This window comes from Ciconia boyciana, chromosome 8, assembly GCF_034638445.1.
Source record: "Ciconia boyciana chromosome 8, ASM3463844v1, whole genome shotgun sequence".
Taxonomy (NCBI): domain Eukaryota; kingdom Metazoa; phylum Chordata; class Aves; order Ciconiiformes; family Ciconiidae; genus Ciconia; species Ciconia boyciana.
Genome location: NC_132941.1, coordinates 18682209 through 18701769, shown reverse-complemented (window position 1 = coordinate 18701769; position 19561 = coordinate 18682209). Strand labels below are relative to the sequence as shown.

Genomic DNA, 19561 nt, shown 5'->3' with positions numbered 1-19561 from the left:
GTATTTATCTGGAAGAGGCAGATGCAAGAGATCTAATTGCTTTTATTTTTCCACATTATTCCCACAGTTAATGGGTCCCTCAGTTTTCAACTGAAGTGAAATTTAGGATTAATGTCTATTTTTCTTGAGGGCATAGTAGTTAGCAAATACGGTATTAATAGCAATGTATTTAGTACCTTTCACTTGCAGATACAGAAATATTATTTAAATACTACTGAAGAACATTAATAACTTCCATAAACAAGGTAATCATTACATTTCCCACCACACACACAAATGCAGACATGAAGACTCTCATGGCTAGGAAGCTGGCTCTTCCTTTCTCTCATACCGGTATGACTGTTTGTACCCAACAAACCATGATGCTCTCTGATAGGAAAAATATATTTAAAAAACTGAAAATCATACACCAAGAGGATGAATAGATTCTCTTTGGTATGTAGGTAATAGCTATGTCCTTGAAATGGCAAAGGTCTGGGGTTTGGTTTGACGGTTGTGAAAGAGGCACATTCTTTGTATTTTTGTACTTCTCTAGCTGAATTCCAAACACAAGATCTTCACTTGGACTTGTCTTAGACCTTGACTTCTTTTCAACAACGAGGTATTTGTTCCAAGATAGAAAAAGGCAAAACAACAGGGAGGAGTGGTAGGAGATGTGAAGTGCAAGCCTGCTTAAGAAGAACATCATGGTTTGTACCTGAAGTAGCTCAGGGAGGTTTGGGAGAAAGTACACAGGGACATAGAAGGACTGTGGTGGGGGTCACTTTCTGCTCAATAATTTACCCCATGATATGCAAAGAAGATGCAACTATGAAACTCAGCTAGCTACAGTAGCATGACAACTGATTACAATAGAACGGCTTTAAAGAGGTGATGATGTACCCGACAGGAATATCAGAAATGAGGCAGAATATTATGTGCTACCTACTTCGGTCCACGTACCTGAAAGCTACTACTCTATAACGTGTTGCTCTTGTCATTTTGTATCACAGATATATAAGACAGGCGCCAAGTTATGTGCATGGACTACAAAAGCAGAGGTAAACTACAGCCCAAAGCCCTTATCATCAAAAAAGGGCAAAATAAAGTTGTAAAAACCCCAGTATTCGTACTTTCTGTATAGGGAAAATGGCAAGGAGGAATTGTATACAAATGCAGTCTCTACATACAACCCCACAGAGACAGACTTTCAAATGAATGTTTTAAAATTACAACATTTCTGAGCTGTTGCTTGAACCACTTGAAAGGGGGGCATTTTTAATCTAGTTGGTTTTTTTTTTTAGATTACTAGAAAATATTTTTCTAATAAGTAAAATGGGAAAAGATCATGAAAAAGGTGAATGTTTTGGTATTCTATTGCTTTTGATGACTATTTTCTATTGAAAGGTTAATCGTGAATTATTTCAGACCCAAAATTGTGTAACAGTTTATTTTTCCCATGTACAGGACAAAATTCATGCGACAGAGCGTTATTCCTTCAAGCCTGTTCTCTTTGGTAGAGCTTTCATGTGAGAATCTGCTTATATTTGCAATTGTCTGATGTTTAAAAACAGAATTATTCAACATTCCCTAGTCGTTGGCTCTGACCTCTTGTTTGCTTGTTTTCTAGGTTACATTTGAACACTTGATAGATTTCCAGCTATATTGTGCCACCCCGTGTAAGAGATAGGAAATTGCGCAACTTTGCTGACCATCGTAACAGGAGTTTGGCATTGGTGACCTGCAGATGACATTTGTGCACTTTGAAGACAGTTTTGAGTTTATCAACAACTCAAGCACATGTAGAAAAGCATTTAAAGTATTTAATATGAGACAATTTTTCTTAAAACATTAATTTGCTGGAAAACTTTCAACCTTTTAACTTAGTAAGTCATGGTCGCCCCTTATTTATTACTGCTCTGTTGAAAGACAAGGAAGATTATCTATTGGGTAACAAAATTATTCTCTACAGCATAATTTAATCTCATTTTCTACTTTATCTAAACCAGAATAGAACAGTACTGATTCAAAATCTGTACTCCGACACTTTGCAAACTTAAGTTTGCTGATAAACTAAGGGGCAGGGGGGGTATTCAGGCATCAAACTAATAAGGTAACTCTCGATCCATGCACTTAGCAGCTGTCTGTATATTATAACAATGTGTTAGTGGCAAGTTCTAAACCTTATCCAAAACCTTCCCTCCATCTTGATCTCCTCCTCCTAGTAACGTTGACTACCATTAACATTCTTAGGTATGTGAAAAAGTTGAAAGTGAGATTTATCTAACTTCCTGTCTTCTGTTGTGCATATGTAGTAGCACTACATTATGTCATGAAGAAGGACTGTATTTTGGATGCCATTGCTGCCATATTTATACAGCTGAGGTTGTATTTCAAATGATGTGGAGATTCAGGTTTTTTGCTCAGTAACTCTCCTACCGCTGCCTTGCTGGTATGTAATAATACTACTATCTGTTCTCTTTTTCCTCATGGAGAAGGTTGTTTCTGACATTCATCTTGTTTCTGACATCGCTCTTGTTTCTGACGTTCATCTCATACTTCCCTGAGCACCTGAAGCATCAGGCACAGCACACTAGTCTAGTACACTGAACTCAGTCAGTGACTTTGTTTTCCCTTGTGTGTCGCGTTTACCGCGGCCCAGGACTCGACCCCTCGGTTGGCGTTCCTGTGACAAGCGGCTGGCCTGACCGGACGGGCAGCGGGGGAGGGAGCTGTTGGTGCCCAGGGACAGCAGCGGCGCCGTTAATTACCTCCAGCTGAGGGCTGCCCGGGCCGCAGGACTCATCCTCACCACGCTCCCGGGAGGCAGGCAGGGCTCCTCGGCCCCGGGGACGAGAGCACAGCCACCAACCCGACAGCGCCAGGGCCCCGCCACCGGCCCTCAGAGCGGCGCGGGCCCCGCCCCGCGCGCTCCCAACGGCCGGGCCCGCGCCGCCCCGCCCCGCGTGCGTGCGAGAGGAGAGTGCGCACGCGCCAACTGCCCGGGGGGCGGGCCGCAGCGGCGTTATTTTACGCATGTGCGGGAGTGCTCCAACCCTACCCCACCCCCCACGGAGAGGGGCTGTCACGTGGGTCCGGCGGCGTATGCGCTTCCGGGTGAGGAGGGGCGCGCAACGGAGCGGGCCTTTTCCGTGGCGGCGGCGGCGCGGGCGAGGCCGCGGCCCGTCTCGTGCCCCTCCCCTCCCCCCCCCTCCTCCCGCCCCGTCCCCCCAGGTAATGGCCGCGGAGGGGGCGATAACGGCGAGCCGGGAACCTTGAGCCGTGGCCGCGGCCCGGCCGAGCTGTGTGGACGCAGGGCGGGGCCGCGGCCCAGCCGCCCGCCGGTGCGCGAGGGGCGGTGGGGCTCAGTCAGGAGCCCTCGGGCTCTGGGGGCCTTCCCGGGGCAGTGCTCGCCTGCGCCTTGGGCGTAGGAGCCGCTGACTGGCCCAGCGGGCGCGGGGGGAACGGCTGCTGCCCCAGCCGGGAGCAGGGACTGCCTTCGCGCCCGGGCTGCCCCGCGGGGAGCGGAGCGGGCTCGCCGTGCGGCCCCGCTCTGCCGAGCTCGCGGCTTCCTCCGCTAATGAGTGGGGTGTGTGAGTGGAAGAACTTTTTCTGATGTAGGTTTAGCAAATGCACAGTATAGAGCTATGTTGCAGAAGTTAGAGTTGCTTTCTAGTGCCTTTTATTTTAGTTGCTCTTTATTTTCAGCTACTAATGTAATACACTAAGTAGTAATTGATTATTTCTGGTTAACTTGTATGCATCTTTAAATCTTACAAGGGAATATTGATAGTATTTAGGCAGGATATAAATTCTTTTTGACTGTTTTCTGACAAATTAGTATTTACCTTTAAATGGATCTCAGTGATTCAGAAATGCAGATTCTTCTGTTGCTCTGAATGTGGAGTTTAAAACAGTATCCTCAGAGATGGAAGCAAGAGTGTTTTCAAAAGTTTTCTCTTTTAGCTGATTGATTTCTCCATGCTTTGATGCTGAGAGAAGGGAGTAAAAGGAGATGAAGAATTGACTTGTTATTAATGAAGTCCTTGCATCATCTTATTATGCAAACTTGCAAGTGATAAAGTTTGGATGTTGGTCTTCAGATCTGGGAAATGTTTCCTGGGGTCGTGGCTAGTGTGGTCACATTCTAAAAGCCGATGGGGCTATAAAAACGTTTAGAAATTATAGTGAGCTGCACCACATGGATGTGTGTACCAGAAAATATATCTGTTTCTTACTTTTGGCATGCTGTAAATTCAAATCTGAAAAATACTGTTAGAGGCACCTCTTTAATGTCTGGAACCTGGAATTCACTTAACTAACACTCAGTTAATGTTTCTGTTGAAACGGTGAAGGTGAAATGTAGAAAGAAGTAGGCTAACCTTTTTTGAAGTTGATTTCGACTTTCTGAGACTGAAACAGTGTGCTATTCTTTGCCGATCAGGTACATAGTTCAATAGTGTGCTCATCATTGCAGTTGTCTTGCAAAATAAACTTTATATTTATTCAACTTCAAATGCTGAGGTGCTGATCAAGGACTGAATATAGGTCTTTGTATTGGACAGGCAGATATGACTGCCTATTTATTTGTGTATTCTTCTGAGAATTCAATGGTGAAAACCTAAAATATAATTTTTGCGAGGGGTCTTTAACTTTGTGAATAAAATTATCTTGTGCATTCTGTTGTCTTTTTTTCTTTTTTAAGTATCTGGGACAGATTAGAGTCTCTGTTTAGCTGTAAACTAAATTTTTAAAAATGGCAATTTATAATAAGCTTCTCAACACTGTTGTATTTGGTATTCCAGCACCTACCAACTAAGCCACTTGGTATTAATGAGAGAACTCTGAAAACTATCTCTTCTTCCAGGAAGAAGGATGAGAACACTGATGTTTGACTTCTGGTGCAAGCAGTAATACTCTTCACTTGCAACCTTAAGTGGGTTTAACCTGGTGCTCTGAAAATGGAAATCTCTTCATTAGCTGTAGTGGAAGAGTAGAGGGTTTTAGTGATGTGTTCCCTTGTGATACTTTTTTTTCTTTTTGTAATATTGTAACTTGCCTCTTGAGATACTTAAAAATATAAAAGGCATTGCTGAGCACCAAAGTCTAGTGGTTCCAGTAAGAGAGCAGAACCACATGGCAATCCTGCATCCAGATGTTCTTTGATGTATTGAAGTTTCTGGCCTTTAGATAGCTTCCAATCTTCCATTTCTTTAAGTAAAATGGAAAGTAATGAGCAGTGGAGAGTAAAAATGATCAGGCTTGCTCTTCTCAGAAACCACGACTTTTTGAGTTGGCCGTGAAGAGTGCTAGGATCAGGTAGAAATTAATTGCTTTTCTTCTACATGACTAATAAATACTTGCATTATTACGATATATTACATTTTTCAAGTTAAGCTTTCAGATCTTTGATTTACAGCTGAAGTAAAAACAGAAGATGTCAGCAGTACCACAGCAGCTGTAGGAAGACTATTCTAAAGTCTGCTTTAGTTTGTATAAGCAGAAATGGTAGATTTTTTTCCCCTGCTTTGTAAGCATTTATATTAGTGATGTAAAATTATTCAGTATTTAACTTTAAAGTCAGCGCTTTCTAACTTTCCTGAGAAGATTACCTTTCCTCTTTAATTTCTCATTCTTCTAGTTGACAAATAATAGTGCTTTTGTACATGAGACTTTAAGTCAAAACATCCAAAACAACTACTTAGTCTGCATGTTAAGTAGGAGGCTGAAAACCTAAATTCAAGCTTATCTGATGTGGAACCTGGAACGTGCCTTGTAAGTTGTTCGCAATTGTATGATGCGGTATTTAGCAAATTATTACTTTCAAATCTATCTTAATGAGAAGTTGCTGATGAGAATTCCGTAAGTAATATGAGAATTGTTTTGTAAAAGTGTCTTAAACTTTGATTACAGCATGAGTAACTTTTAAACTCTGTGCCTGTCTTAGTTTATCTCAATGTAATGAAATACATGCAGTTAGGAATTGCTTCTACACTGAAATGCTGTACATCTGAAATTCATAGATGTTACTTGGTGTTTGGTATTCTTCAAAAGTGTAGTGAGAAAACTGTTGAAGTCTTGGAGCAAAACCCTACTTTAAACAGTCTTGTGGGAACTGTATTGAGAATGCAGTGCAGGCAAGCTCAAGAGTAGCATCTTATAGCCACCAGCACAGTGATAGGGCTGGTTTGTGGTGGTGTGTGTTGGTTTTTGGTTTGTGGGTGGCTTGTTTTTTTTACTGTCAGTTTTCTTCATTTCTTCATCTGTCCCTTAAGAATAAAGTCATGAGTTTAGATTTTCTTTTAGGTTTAGTGTCTGTTTGTTTACAGTGAACTGCGTATTTGCATCAGATGGTCTGTTCCGTACTGATTGTAACCACCATATTCTCTTGACTGCGTAGGGTACCTTGTGAAACTTCTCATGCTTCATCTTGGTGTCCTGAAACAAATGCATAAAGAACTATGCGCATATTCATTGTTACTACTGATCAAAATATGATCTTATCTCCAAACAAATATTTAAAATTCATTGTTGCAAACACTCAGCACACTAGTACCCAGGAGAAACTGTATGCTGAGAATATCAACATCTTCATGAAAGAGAGGATGTGTTTCATGAGGAAAGTCATATGATTCAAGCAGCAAGAAACTACTCCAAACAGTATATTAGTCAAAAAGGACAAATAGAAAGAAGGAGAGCTGAGAGGGCAATTGCTGGGGGCAACTTCTTGGAGATTGTGTGTACAGCACATACCGCCAGCAACTGAGCGGTGCAGGGGCTGAACGATTCAAACAAGGAGAATCTGACCCTTAAGAGGAACCAGGTTGCTACCTTCTAGAAATTTTATTTCTGTTTCGTGGGTGAGGGAAGCAGGGAAATGTCAATAAAATAAGCTTAAATTTTGGTCGTTAGTGTTTAATTTGTCTGTGGTACTGCAGTTTTACAAAAAATCAGTCTTTTAAATTTTTTTTATTAATCAGCTTGTGTAGTGTAGCTTTAAGCATTGCAGGACGTTTTGAAATCAGTCTGTGGTTGTAATCAGATCAGGGGAAGAGAAACAGACTTGTCGTGAAAGGTGATCCTACAGAACAGTAAGTGTGACTTGTTTCTTTTTAGCCATGTAAAAAATAAATTGTCTCTCTGGCTTAATTAGCAGTATGATTGCATTTAAACTTTGTACTTACTGGTGTTCTGTGTTGATTGCTTCTTTGCATTTAAAAATATAATTGTTTCCTGTTTTGATTAGTGTTGATTGTCTTACCATCTTCATTGATAAGTTTACCTGTTCCTGCCACTCTTTAGAGCCAACGCAGCCAAGAGCTTCAACTGGCTTGGTATTGCATGTCTGCAGAATGGTTTATTACGTTCCATTATTGGGGATTCCTTGTTGCTGGTGATGGGTGAACCTGAAAAAACACAGCTTGACTTGCACGTCACAGGGTGAGTTCTCTGAAAACCCTTTCTGAAATAGTTATCTTTAAAGTGTTTGTTTGGGGTTTTTTTTAAGAACCAGGTTATGTTTTAGATCTGACCACCTGGGTGTTTTTTTCTTTTTTTTCTCAAAATACACACGTATTCAATATGTCTTATAGAATCTAGAGAGCTGTCAGGTTTCTTACAGTGAACTGGTGTAATCCTAAATGATAGATCAGGTTGCTCAGGGCCTTGATTTTAACTGAGAGGTTGTTCCTGCTTGAGCAGGGCATTGGACTACATGAGATCCTTTCCAACCTAAATTATTGTGTGATAAATCATTCCATAAGCAGTTTTGTATGTAAAAAAAAATAAAATGTAAACAAACCATGAACTTTTCCCTGTTCCCCCCCCTCCATATAATACCTCAACTTGGTGATAAGTGAAAGGATGTGTGGCAAATATGGGAATTACAATAGTATTGAACTAGCATCTTCTGTTCTATTCCTGCAGCTCCTCTTTAGCCCACTGTCCTGAATACAAGAGGTTCTGGCTGATCAGGAGTCTCTATTAGCAATTCAAGTTGGCTGGAGAATGGAAGGTGTTGAGTTTAAGGAAGAATGGCAAGATGAAGATTTTCCAAGGTATTTAACTTTTTGAAAAGTAATTAAATGTATAACATCCAGAATAAGCTACCTCTTTAGCTTCCTGGTGAACTAACACTCAGTAATAATCTTGAAGTCATTTCCATTAATATACTAGTCTTGAAAAGGTTTTGTGGCATGTTTCTTTATGGTCTGGAAAGGGATCGCTTCATGTTCATATGTAAGTTAAGTAATGCAGGAATGCCACTGTTGAAGTTTCCAGGGTTACTAAAGTGAAAATTTCTAAGTTTGGCTTTGTTAGTTTTCTGTGGTAATTTTTTGCAACTACATTGTTTGCGTATTATTACCAGTGTCTGAAGGCCCAAATATTTCATTAAGCAACATTTCTGAGCAAAATTTTTAACAGTTAAGGCTGCTAGTGATGCTTGGGCCTACAAAGAAACTAAAACAGATGACTTCAGAGGCATTCTATAATAACATGACTAAACTACTTCTGTAATGTGTTTAATGTCAATTTTCTTAAGCAAGAATATGACAAGTTTTCTTAAGGATGACAGACACTAATAGCAACCAGTACTTTGGCATTTGTCGCATCAACAGACAGTCACTTGAATGCTGTAAAGGAATTTTCTGCTACTTTGGTGCTTTGTTTACTGAAAGCTTGAACTCAGGCTATAAGTATATTTAGTTCAGTACTATCCCACAGTGGTTTTTTTAGTGGTGTGTATATTTGGCATTTAGCTGGCTATTTAAAAAAGAAAAAAAAAGTTTTGTAACAGTAGTTTCTACTTTGTGCACCAGGCCCCTGCCAGAGGATGATCCTGTTGAGTCAGATGTATTGGCTGCAGCTGGAACAGAAAGTGAAGCTGGTAAGAACATTCCACTCCAGTCAAGCTGACTGCTTCCTGCTTAGATGGCTCTTTTAAAGCTCCATTTTGTTTTAGGGGGTTTTTGGTGGGGTTTTTTTGAGTCAGGCTTGAGGAAACAGCATTCTAAATGACATTTTTTGTATGTGAAGGGTATTATAATCATCTTTTCTAGAAAGAAAAGGGTTTTGGAATAAAATATGAGACTTTTCATCCTCCCTGTGAACAGAGCTATCCAGGTAATACTGGACAAAAATGAATTATTGCACTCGCTTCCTGACCTGTCTTAAAATCTTGCTTCGTTATTTGGCTTCTGTGCATCAGTTAGGGCCTACCTTAGTTTCACTCCAAATTTCAGACCTTTGTGACCTTTTAAAAAGTTGCCTGTCCGAATGTTCAGAGGGGAAATAATACAGATTTTTTTTTTACATTTTTACATTTTTTGGATCTTGTCTGTCTGCTTTAGTTGTGGCATTTCCAGTGCTGGATCAGTCATTTTATTTTATTCCCTGCTTTCAACTGCTGTCTAAATCATGCAAGTACTTGCCTGTGTTTCAAAGCGTGCTGTGTATTCATCTAATAATTTCTTTAATTTTCTGTCCTCACTGTCTTGTCAGCCTTTTTTTTTTCAGCTTGTATATTATTTTTTATTTCATCGAAGATGGTTATGATGTTACCAACACCTAACAAAAACAAGGGCTAGGGACAGGAATCTATTGCATTATTTGCATGACACTTAGTATAATATCTAGAACAACTTGTGGTACACTCTGATATAGCTAGCATGCGTAATAGTTGCTTAGGTGGTGGCAGCACTTCAGGTTTTTCTTCTGTAGGGAGTATGGTGGTCTACCACTGTGATCATAGTGTGTATGCTATCGGGTAAACTTACAGTCTTGAGGACTTGAGAACTTTGACCTCCAAGTGCTGTTCTTTTCACCCTGTGTTTAATTCTTATTCCAAAGATACATTGTTTAAATTATGAGCATTAACTTACAATGCATTGAGAAAGCACTGTGCTCTTCTGTCTTGTTAATATGTTTAACTAAACTCACTTTAGCTTTGAAAATAAATAATTTGCTTTTTTAAATATAGAGGTTAATGGAACCAAAGTGAGGAAGAAACTAATGGCTCCAGATATTAGCTTAACTTTGGATCACAGTGAGGAATCTGTTTTGTCTGATGACTTGGATGAGAGTGGGGAGATTGATTTGGACGATTTAGATACTCCTTCAGAAAATAGCAATGAGTTTGAATGGGAAGGTAAGTATTTTGTTACTTTTGTCTGATGCCCTAAAAAATTTATATTTTCTTATGTGTAGGTCAACAGTTTTCAGGTGGGAAATAACTATGACTCAATATTACAAGAGGAAAAATATAAAGGGAGTGATTAGAAATTGGAAATAGGCGCAATGAATTTTTAAAGAGCAAATCAGACCTCAACTGATTAGTGAACAGACAACATAATAGCTTGTAACTCCAGATAAACTTAGGTGAATGTCATTAAACACCTCTAAGGCTCGAAGTTATGGAAAATCCTCTCCATTGCAGTACGTTTTTAAGAACCAACCTGGGGGGAAAAAAAAATCAAAGGTGTTTTACATGTATTATAGATCAGTTTTAAATGGAGGTGAAGTATATAAAGGGATCTAGATTATAGATTAGCTAGTCAGAAATGGATTAATTGCAAGCCTTTGTATTTAAGGAGGACTGAATGGTATTTTAAAAAATATTGAGTAACACCTGATCTCATAAGTTACTGTGGTGAGAATGGCAAAAGGTCAGTAGCCTTAGAGTTTGCATGCTTTCTGGATTGACTGGAAGTGGTAGAAGAGCATCTATTTTGTGTCAAGGAATTCTGAAATGACTTGATAGGAAGTTAACTTAGCTATAGCCACACTAGTAATGATCTTAATTTTAAGAAGTGAATAGATGCTTCATCATATTCTTGTAGGCAAAACCTGGAGATTCTAACAAATTTTGAGGTAAAAAAGTTCTGTGTAGGAGTTAAAGCACAAGCTTTAAACTTGTAGCTTAATTATGTTTTAAGGCACTTTTATGTAAGCCAAGAACTATTGTGTTGGTCAAACAGTTGGAGTCTTTAACTTCTGTAAACTTCGTGACTTAAGGATGTCTTTAAGTAAACATGTAAACTCAATTATTTTTTTTTATTCTGGAAATAAAATAATTTTAATTCCTGACTAAACAGGAAGCTCTCTTTTCACAGTTACGTCTGAAACACTACCTGTTCTTAATTCCAAGATAGCTTATAAATGGAGAAAGAAACACTCTTTAGAATAAGTGTTTTTTTTCCTTTAAATAGCTAAAGACATATTGCAGGTGAAGTTTTCATAAGAGACTGTGGGTTTACCTGTGTAAAAGGATTTTCACCATTTTAGTGAAGAAGAATTGGTATTTAGGGTTAGTTTTGCAATGATGCGGAGGAAACGTTCCGAATGTTTGTGCCTTGTTTTTAAAAGTGGCTGAAAAGGGTTTCTGTCTTTTCTTCCTTTAATGCTGCTGCCTTCATTTTCCTGGAAGGATAGTTTCAATTAACAGCTTTGTCTTGGGAACAGACAACTAACTTGCAGTAGGTTTTTCTCGCTTTGGGTAAGGTCTATGCAACAAAGTCAATCATAACTTAATTGGAGCGAATTGTTTTACATATTGCTGTCAGCATAAATTTCATATATATTGATTGCACACACATGAATTAGATTTAATTTCTAACAGATTTGCCTGCATGTCTGCTTGCAAGGTACTGTTAATGTTTTAAATCATGCTTTTATGTAAATCTGTGATCAAGCAACCTGTGTAATTATCATTGGAGTTAACCACTTTGTCTATTTTGGTGAGATTCATCAAGGCCTGTGTTCTAAAAGCCTACAATTAAATAGGCTTCCTACATGAATGGAAATTTGTCATGTACTTTAACATAGAAAATTACAGTCAATGGATAACTGCCAACATAGAGTATTTTGATAAAATATATATATGACACCCATGAGATCCTATTTTGTAATGACTGGAGGAACTAACTCAGTTGATATGTCTGACTGGCTAAAGAATATTAAAATGGATAGCAAAGTGGTTAACCTGTGTTGTAATTGATTGTCACTATACATAATATTCATAATTGATCTTGAACATGTTTTAACTTTGGCAGATGATCTTCCAAAACCAAAAACTACTGATGTAATTAGGAAAGGATCACTTACTGAATACACTGCAGCAGAGGAGAAGGATGATGGTCGACGCTGGCGAATGTTTAGGATTGGAGAACAGGACCATAGGGTGGACATGAAGGCAATTGAACCATATAAAAAAGTTATCAGTCATGGTGGTAAGGATTAGTGATGTGCTGAGGGGAACTGTTGAGAAACTACTTTAAGCTGAGTTGGGGTGGTACAGGAAGAGCTTTGGGCATAAAGACTCATGTGATGATTCATTTGTTGCAGCATTAAGGCATATGGTTGATTTAATATTTTTTCCCTATTAAACTGTAAGTTCCAAAATGTACACACATGTTCAGATGAAGCTAACATGCATATATGGAATAAGATGTACTTACCTGTTCTACAGTCAGTGCTACCAGTAAAATTTTTTGGTTTTAAGAGTGTTGAAAGCATTAACTGTAGACCTACTAAGGCATAAATCAATTTAATGACTCTTCCCAACAGTCTGTGGAGATTAGGTTGGAAGAAAAGTTGACTATATAAAAAACTTCACCTATTTATTTAGAAGTAGACAAAGTTGAAAAATAAATCTTGAGGTTTTCTGTAATGGTATGAATCCATCCTTATGGAATATATGTTTGTAAATCTCTTTAAGGTAAATAATGAAAAAGATTACCGAATGTGCTTGACTTTGTGTAAATGTAGTTAATGTATAGTCACCTTTGTCACTACTGCTGCTTTTTTCTTTGTTTTTAGGTTATTATGGTGATGGGTTAAATGCCATTGTTGTGTTTGCCGTTTGCTTTATGCCTGAAAGCAGCCAGCCTAACTACAGATACCTAATGGACAATCTATTTAAGTAAGTCATCATCTGTCTCTGAATACTGTCTTAATTTCACATTGTTAAACTTAGCATTTTAATGTAAGGGCAATTACCTCTTTTTTTTTTTAACTGAAGCTTTTTATATTTCAGATGAGGGAAAGGTAACAAATAGAAAAGTAACTACATCTGCTTCCAGGGGAAGAAAAAAATTTAGATGTTGCTCAACACTGTTGCCAACTATTTTTTAAATATATTTGAGCACTACTAGGAATTACTTTAATGTCCACAGATCTTCACTTGAAAGTTTTCTTTATTTGTCTCTGCAGGTATGTAATTGGCACTTTAGAGCTGTTAGTAGCAGAGAACTATATGATAGTTTACCTGAATGGCGCAACAACACGGAGAAAAATGCCAAGTTTAGGCTGGCTTAGGAAATGTTACCAGCAAATTGATAGACGGTAAGAAGCGCTGCAGTGTTTTCTTACAATGTTCACATGCTCAATGATATACATATTTAGGAAAAACTGCTGTTCAATGTGGTGTCTGGTACCTACTGGTTAAGATTTAATTAAGCAAATTGCTTGGTGTATTGAAAACCTCTTCCTAAGCTAGACAATGTGGAATAATGCTACAGGCATGCCTGGTTTTTGTTGGTTTTTTTGTTGTTGTGAAAATAGTAGTGTTATGAACCACTTCATCATTAGTTGTGTAAAAAGATTTAAAGAACCTTCTCTCTGGAATGTTATTTCCTTGTCATTGTTGTCAAACTGATACTACATCTTACATTTTGACTATATGGTTGTGTGGTATTTTTTTTTCTTCTGGCAGATGGTAATTTCTAATAATGGAATGTCAGAATACTAGATTTATGTGGTGGTTGTGCTTGCAAAAACATACTTTTTATATATTAAAAAACCCCTTGTTGTCGTGTTGCCTTTGTGTTGTAGTAATTATGTCTGCTGTTTGAATTCTTCAGGTTAAGGAAAAATCTGAAATCATTAATCATAGTTCATCCTTCCTGGTTCATCAGAACGCTTCTGGCCATCACAAAACCTTTTATTAGGTAATAATATTCTGGAAGCTATTTCTTTTTTAAAAAAAAAAAAATCCTAACATGTTTACATTAAACTTCAAAAACTGTTTTAATATTGACCTACTGAAAATTTTTTAAATTGTAACTGTACATTGCATTTGTTCTTCCACAGCTCAAAATTCAGCCAAAAAATTAGGTATGTCTTCACCCTGGCAGAACTAGCTGAACTCATCCCCATGGAATACGTTGGCATCCCAGAATGCATAAAACAGTACGTTTTATTATTCAAATATGTTCTACACTGATTATGTTTTAGAACTGGTATATATTGTATTCAATGATCAGTTTGAATGTAATACTTTGCATTTAATAAAATTTAATTTAACTCAGATCATTCGTATCTCTAGGGGGAGTATCCATGTTTGACCACATTGCTAAGTACAGTTTGGTATGCAGTAGCATGGATAGTCAAAATGTTAAGGTATAGGGATTTTCACAGATAGCGCCTTACATAATTCCAAGTTATGGTGTGTGAATTAGTCTTCTAGAGACAAGGCCTCATTCCAGTTGTTCTACCCCTTAGTATACTAAACTGGCTTGTAAGTGAGAAATTCTGGGCTTGTTGATACTGAAGTTATTTATAGTATCTTCAGTGTTCATGCTAAAATGTGGAACAAGTGAAGTGGTGAAATATCACTTGGTTTAGGATTTCATTTAAAAGAATTGCTGTAGGGGAAAAATGCTGAATCCCTACCCATAACAGTTCTAAAACTACTTTGGTGAAGAGGTGAAGGCAGCATCAATGTCCTTGGTTTTCCCCTCTTCCTTCCCTCCAGATATAAATATCCATTTTAACATCAGCACAACTCTGCTCTCAAATATGATGATGATAGTTTTGTCAATAGCATTTGTGGGTGCAGTAGTAGAGTAGAAACCATAAACTTGGGTCTTAAAAAAGCCAGGTGAAAATACTAACAATTCTGATGATAAATTGATCAGCCTATTAGAGGGTATAACATACAAAACGTCTAGAGTATGCATCACAGTAGGTGATCACAGACTGGGAACTCCATAATGAAAGATGGCATAGTTTCACTGTGTGGACAGGAGGGCACATCCATGTTGGATAAATCCACAAATCATATATCCCCCCCCCCCCCCCCAAATGACTGGTTATTGCAGTAAACATTCAGCTGGTATCAGCTGCACAATGTAACTGTTTATAAAATGGAGAAAACACATTTTTCTTGGGGCAGGAGGAAAGATATGACAGTGCTGAAGCAGCCTTCTGCTATCTTTAGAATATTTTTTTTTACTGGGGCTTTTGAAGGATGTGTTATGAATATTCAGACTGTCATTCCAAGTCTTGAAAGACTCCTTTCTGTATTGATGAACCTTTAACTATTCTGCAAAGTCTGAATTTGGTTGACTTATGGAGTTAATTCTCAGACTTCTGTGGAGGATTATATCTGGCTTCAAACTGTTATGAATACAGACTTGGATGTTAATACTGTACAAGAAGTTGTATTGAATTCCTATGTTATGTCATAGTAACTAAATCTTAATGCTTCTTGTTTAATGCTTACAAATGTTGGAGGTACAATATCTTTTTTCTTAATTATATCAGTTTCAAAACTTGATATGTTTCTACAAACTGTATTGACACTAATACCAGTTTGCAGCTTCTGTTGAATTTGGCCTTCATATGTTATATTTACTGAAATCAAACTTTTCCTCACCAAGGTATGAAGAAGAAAAGTTTAGAAAGAAACAGAAAAGGTATATTCATATTTTGATTAGGGTTGCATCTAGATAAGATGATATGCACTGCAACTAACTCCCAGTTGATTGGCTTGCATAAAGGAATAAGCATTTGTAAATATAAACATGCACTAGTGACTAAGTTTTTATGCATGACAGTAACTATACTGCCTGCAAGTACAGTATATCATCTAAAAACTCACCGTGAATGTTCCAAAGATATTTGTGAACAGTCTCTATTACATGAGATGCTCACTTTTTAAGGGGATACATGGATTCTCAACTGAATCTTCAAGAGTCAAAAGTAGTGCTTCTGTATGAATTGATTAAATCAAGTTTCACTGTTTCTAATAAGTAGTATCTGAAGGAAGAGTTCTTTTTAGGTGTTAAGCTGTAGCTATGCATCAGCAAAGATGCAACTCTGGAAGAATTTCTAATATTGAATCTTGTATTTTGTATTCTTGGTATTCACTACCTTTTTAGTTATTAACTTGCACAGATGCAATCTAAATTAGTATTTTTAGTGCTGTTTGTATTTGCAGTGCCTGTGTTCCTTGCTAATAAACATTGGATTTTCATTTTGTTAATTTTCAGTCTCCTGCTAACTATTCAAGCTATTCCAGCAGCTGATGAAATTTTTTAAATGGATACGTTATTTTTTCACTCTATCACTAACAAATGTTCTGAAAGGTTTTGCTACTAACTTTGCCTTTTTTTAAATTACTCTTCCTGTGTGTGCATAACTACTGAGGGAGGCTTATTGTCTAAATTGGGTAATGGACACTGAGAGGAACACTGAGAGATTAAAATAAAAGGAATTTAAATTCTTTCTGAAAGCTAGCAGGTAAAGCTAGTGCCAAGTGTTGAACATTCTCTAGAAATTATTCCAATTAGGTTATAATCTTGCAGTGTGTAACCTGAAGTACTAAGCCTGTCAAACTTAAGGAACCCTTTCAGTACCTATGGAGCAACAGTTCTGCTTGACCACCCCCACCCCCCCAGCATGCATAACTTGGCCCAATTCTATCGCAAGGCTCACTGTATTCAGGATGCAAACCTGAGACATTCAAACAGTAATGTAAAAACTTTGAAAAATCTCCAGTACAACAAGCACTTTTTAGTGTCCCTGTCGATATCATCACTTACACTACTATTGCTTTTGTAAAAAGTGGTATGTTCCTAAGTGAAACTTATGTATAGAGGAGAGATCACAGGCACTGTTTGATACTGAGACTTCAATCAGGTTGGAAGCAGTTGTAGGCATTATTTATTATAATAGTGGGAAAGGAGATGCGTTGAAGTTTAGTTACTAAATTTGTTGAGGATGGCAGTAGGAATTTTTTGGCTATGTGTGAGAGTCACTCTGGAAGCTAGAATATTATATACTTCTATGGATTTATATTGTCAGCTGTATGTTTATGCATAGCTTGCATTAGCTTACCATATTTTCTTACACTTTCTGTGATTAGTCCTGTAAGTCATGTCAAAACATGCTTTCCTAAGATACTGCAGTGAGGACAGGGATGAGTTGCAGTTGCATACTGTGCAGTTGAACAGGTACTCAACTAGAACTGTTGCTTCTAGACAACACTGCTCCAGACTTATTGGATCCTTATGTACTAGGTTCAGTTCTTACAGCTGGGGAAAAAACCCCAAACCTTGCCTCCCCTTTTTATGGGTTCATGGCCTAGAAGAGCTGTCATTGTGTTTATCATTTTGAAAAACTGGCTGGTTATAGTTTGAGAGACTGGACAGGTAGGTTAGACAATTAGGTTGTTAGAAGACAAACTTCACCTTAGCCTCTCTCACTTTGGAACTGCTGTTGGTTTTAAAATTAATTTACCTCCATGCACAACTTATTTTCCAGAAGATATAGTTAAGACTGTAGCTTGTTCTTACTGTAAAGAGGAAAAGTACATCTCGTGCAGGATTGTCAACCATCCACTGGTTTCTGCAAAGTAACATTTTGTTTGCTAGTCCCAATGCAGATATCAAAAAAACCCACAAAACAAAACCCCACAAACAAAAAAACCCCCAGTTTTAGCAGCATGATGGTGATTTTTTTTCCTGAGTAATTAAGAGTCTTAAAACTTAATAGGAAAAGTATTGCAGTTAAGGAGCCACTTAACTTTCTTTGATTCAACTAGTGTTACCACCTTCTTGGCTTCATTACTATAACATTAAAGGTAATTCTGTGCTTATTCTGCAGTGTATGAATTCATCAAAGTAGTAGCACTTGATGGTATTGTCACGTTACCTGTAAACTTGTATTCCTGCTTGCATTCATTAATAAAAGCACAGAACCTGCTTTTCTTCTTCTGTAGTCAAACTTCACTTGCACTTTTCAAATGCTTCCTTTGAATGCTATAGTTATTTAAATGGTTTCTTAACAATTTTAATTAATTTCTAGGGGGAGGTAGGAAAATAGATTTTTAAAGTATTGTTGTGACTGCATTCAATAAAAATTTAATATTTATTTACTAAAACTTTTTCCAAGTAAAAGCTTTGTGTTTTGCTGTTAAGATTAATAGTTTTTGCTTAATATATGAGCTAGCAAACTAAACTACTTAACATAGTTTTAATTTTACTGCTTTCTTTGCTAAGCAGAGTTGACCAAGAGCTGAATGGAAAACAAGAGCAGAAAAGTGAACAGTAAGTTTGGAGTTCAAACAAGACTGAAGAATATGCAGATGGAATTATGCTATTTTTGCTCCACTTATGATGCATTCTCTGTATGTGTATGTATTATATAACCTGTTGCAAAAGGTGCTTAATTTCTCTGGACTAGCACACAGTGGACTGCTTACTGCTGTATTGGTTTGTCTTGACTTTAATAGCTGTGTTTATGTAATCATTTTATACTGCTAAATGTCAAAGAACTCTGTTTTCAGAGGATGTTCTTGCAATTGTTTATCTAAATGATGCATGTTCTTCAGTAAAATATTTATATACCTAAATGTTAAAGGAAAGAGATAATATATATTTTTATGACTGAGCAATATATTGTGTGTACCTGCTGAAGGAATTCATTTGCAGGTAGACGAGGCCGTTAAGTTACTTGTTATAATTGTATAAATCTGTTTTGCTGTAAATGGTCGAGTGCATTTCTTTGTTGTCACAGAAACCTTAATTTGTTTTGGCTATTAACAATCACATAATGTAGTCTTTCACAAGTGTGGAGATCCTTATTTTTGTTCACATACCTAACACAAGCAGTACTTATTTAGGTCACTAGAGTGAGCTTGAGCTTTGGTGTCTTTTAGTCCATTTTTCAGAATGCAGAACTGCAGTTCTGTGAACTTCAGTCTGTTGGCCAAAGGGTTTAAGCCTAAGCCACAATAGAAGCTGAACTGTTTGAATGACTAGTAAGATATCAGACCTTCCTCAATTTAAGTTGCGAATTTAGATTCTGCTTCAGTAAATCAAGACTCTCTCAGCTACCAGTAGGAAATTAGTTCATTGCAGTTCTTCCTGGATGAATATAGGTTGTCACCAGTAGGAACCCTGGTCATACTCAGTAGAGCTTGGGAGTTACATGGATATTCTAGCCATAATAGCAATTGTTTGCAGAGGTATGGGGAGTCTTATGCTACCAGTGTCACCCTTGTAGATGGAACTTCCATTTCTAAAGCTCTTAGTTTGGCATATGATACCAGCACTAATTTCACTTAACAAAAAAAAAAAAGTCACTTAAAGGTTGGGGTTTTTTCTCCTGAAAATGGTAGTAAACTTGTGTCTGTAAGAGGTGTTCTTGGACACATAACTAGTGTTTATAGGTTTATCAGGGCAGCAATAATGCACTGGTTGATATGTTGTAAAAGTTTGTAATGTCTTTTGATAATCGTTGCTATTTCCCTGTAAGGACAGGTGCATGCGAATAAATCCATTCAGGAGTTGAGCAATAT

General features: G+C 37.6%; 1 protein-coding gene across 2 annotated transcripts; it reads left to right on the top strand.

The window, feature by feature from the left end:
• The first annotated feature begins 3191 nt into the window (after window positions 1-3191).
• On the top strand, window positions 3192-18748 carry BNIP2 (BCL2 interacting protein 2). 2 transcript variants are annotated; one of them, XM_072871613.1, is made up of 12 exons: window positions 3192-3213; window positions 7282-7419; window positions 7906-8036; window positions 8799-8866; window positions 9959-10126; window positions 12030-12206; window positions 12796-12898; window positions 13189-13320; window positions 13839-13925; window positions 14068-14166; window positions 15639-15674; window positions 18264-18748. In XM_072871613.1, exons 3-12 carry the CDS (start codon window positions 7987-7989, stop codon window positions 18310-18312), a joined length of 969 nt encoding a protein of 322 aa, XP_072727714.1. In that variant the 5' UTR covers window positions 3192-3213; window positions 7282-7419; window positions 7906-7986; the 3' UTR covers window positions 18313-18748. The 2 variants fall into 2 exon arrangements, with proteins under 2 accessions (XP_072727714.1, XP_072727715.1); XM_072871614.1 differs by lacking the exons at window positions 3192-3213; window positions 15639-15674 and having other exon boundaries at window positions 7267-7419.
• Window positions 18749-19561: the final 813 nt, after the last annotated feature.

Bases quoted from the DNA above. Each gene is read 5' to 3' on its own strand.
- BNIP2 (XM_072871613.1), top strand. From the start codon at position 7,987: ATGGAAGGTGTTGAGTTTAAGGAAGAATGGCAAGATGAAGATTTTCCA. The intron at 10,127-12,029 runs GTAAGTATTTTG...TAACTTTGGCAG, and splicing joins CAATGAGTTTGAATGGGAAG to ATGATCTTCCAAAACCAAAA. The intron at 13,926-14,067 runs GTAATAATATTC...GTTCTTCCACAG, and splicing joins ATCACAAAACCTTTTATTAG to CTCAAAATTCAGCCAAAAAA.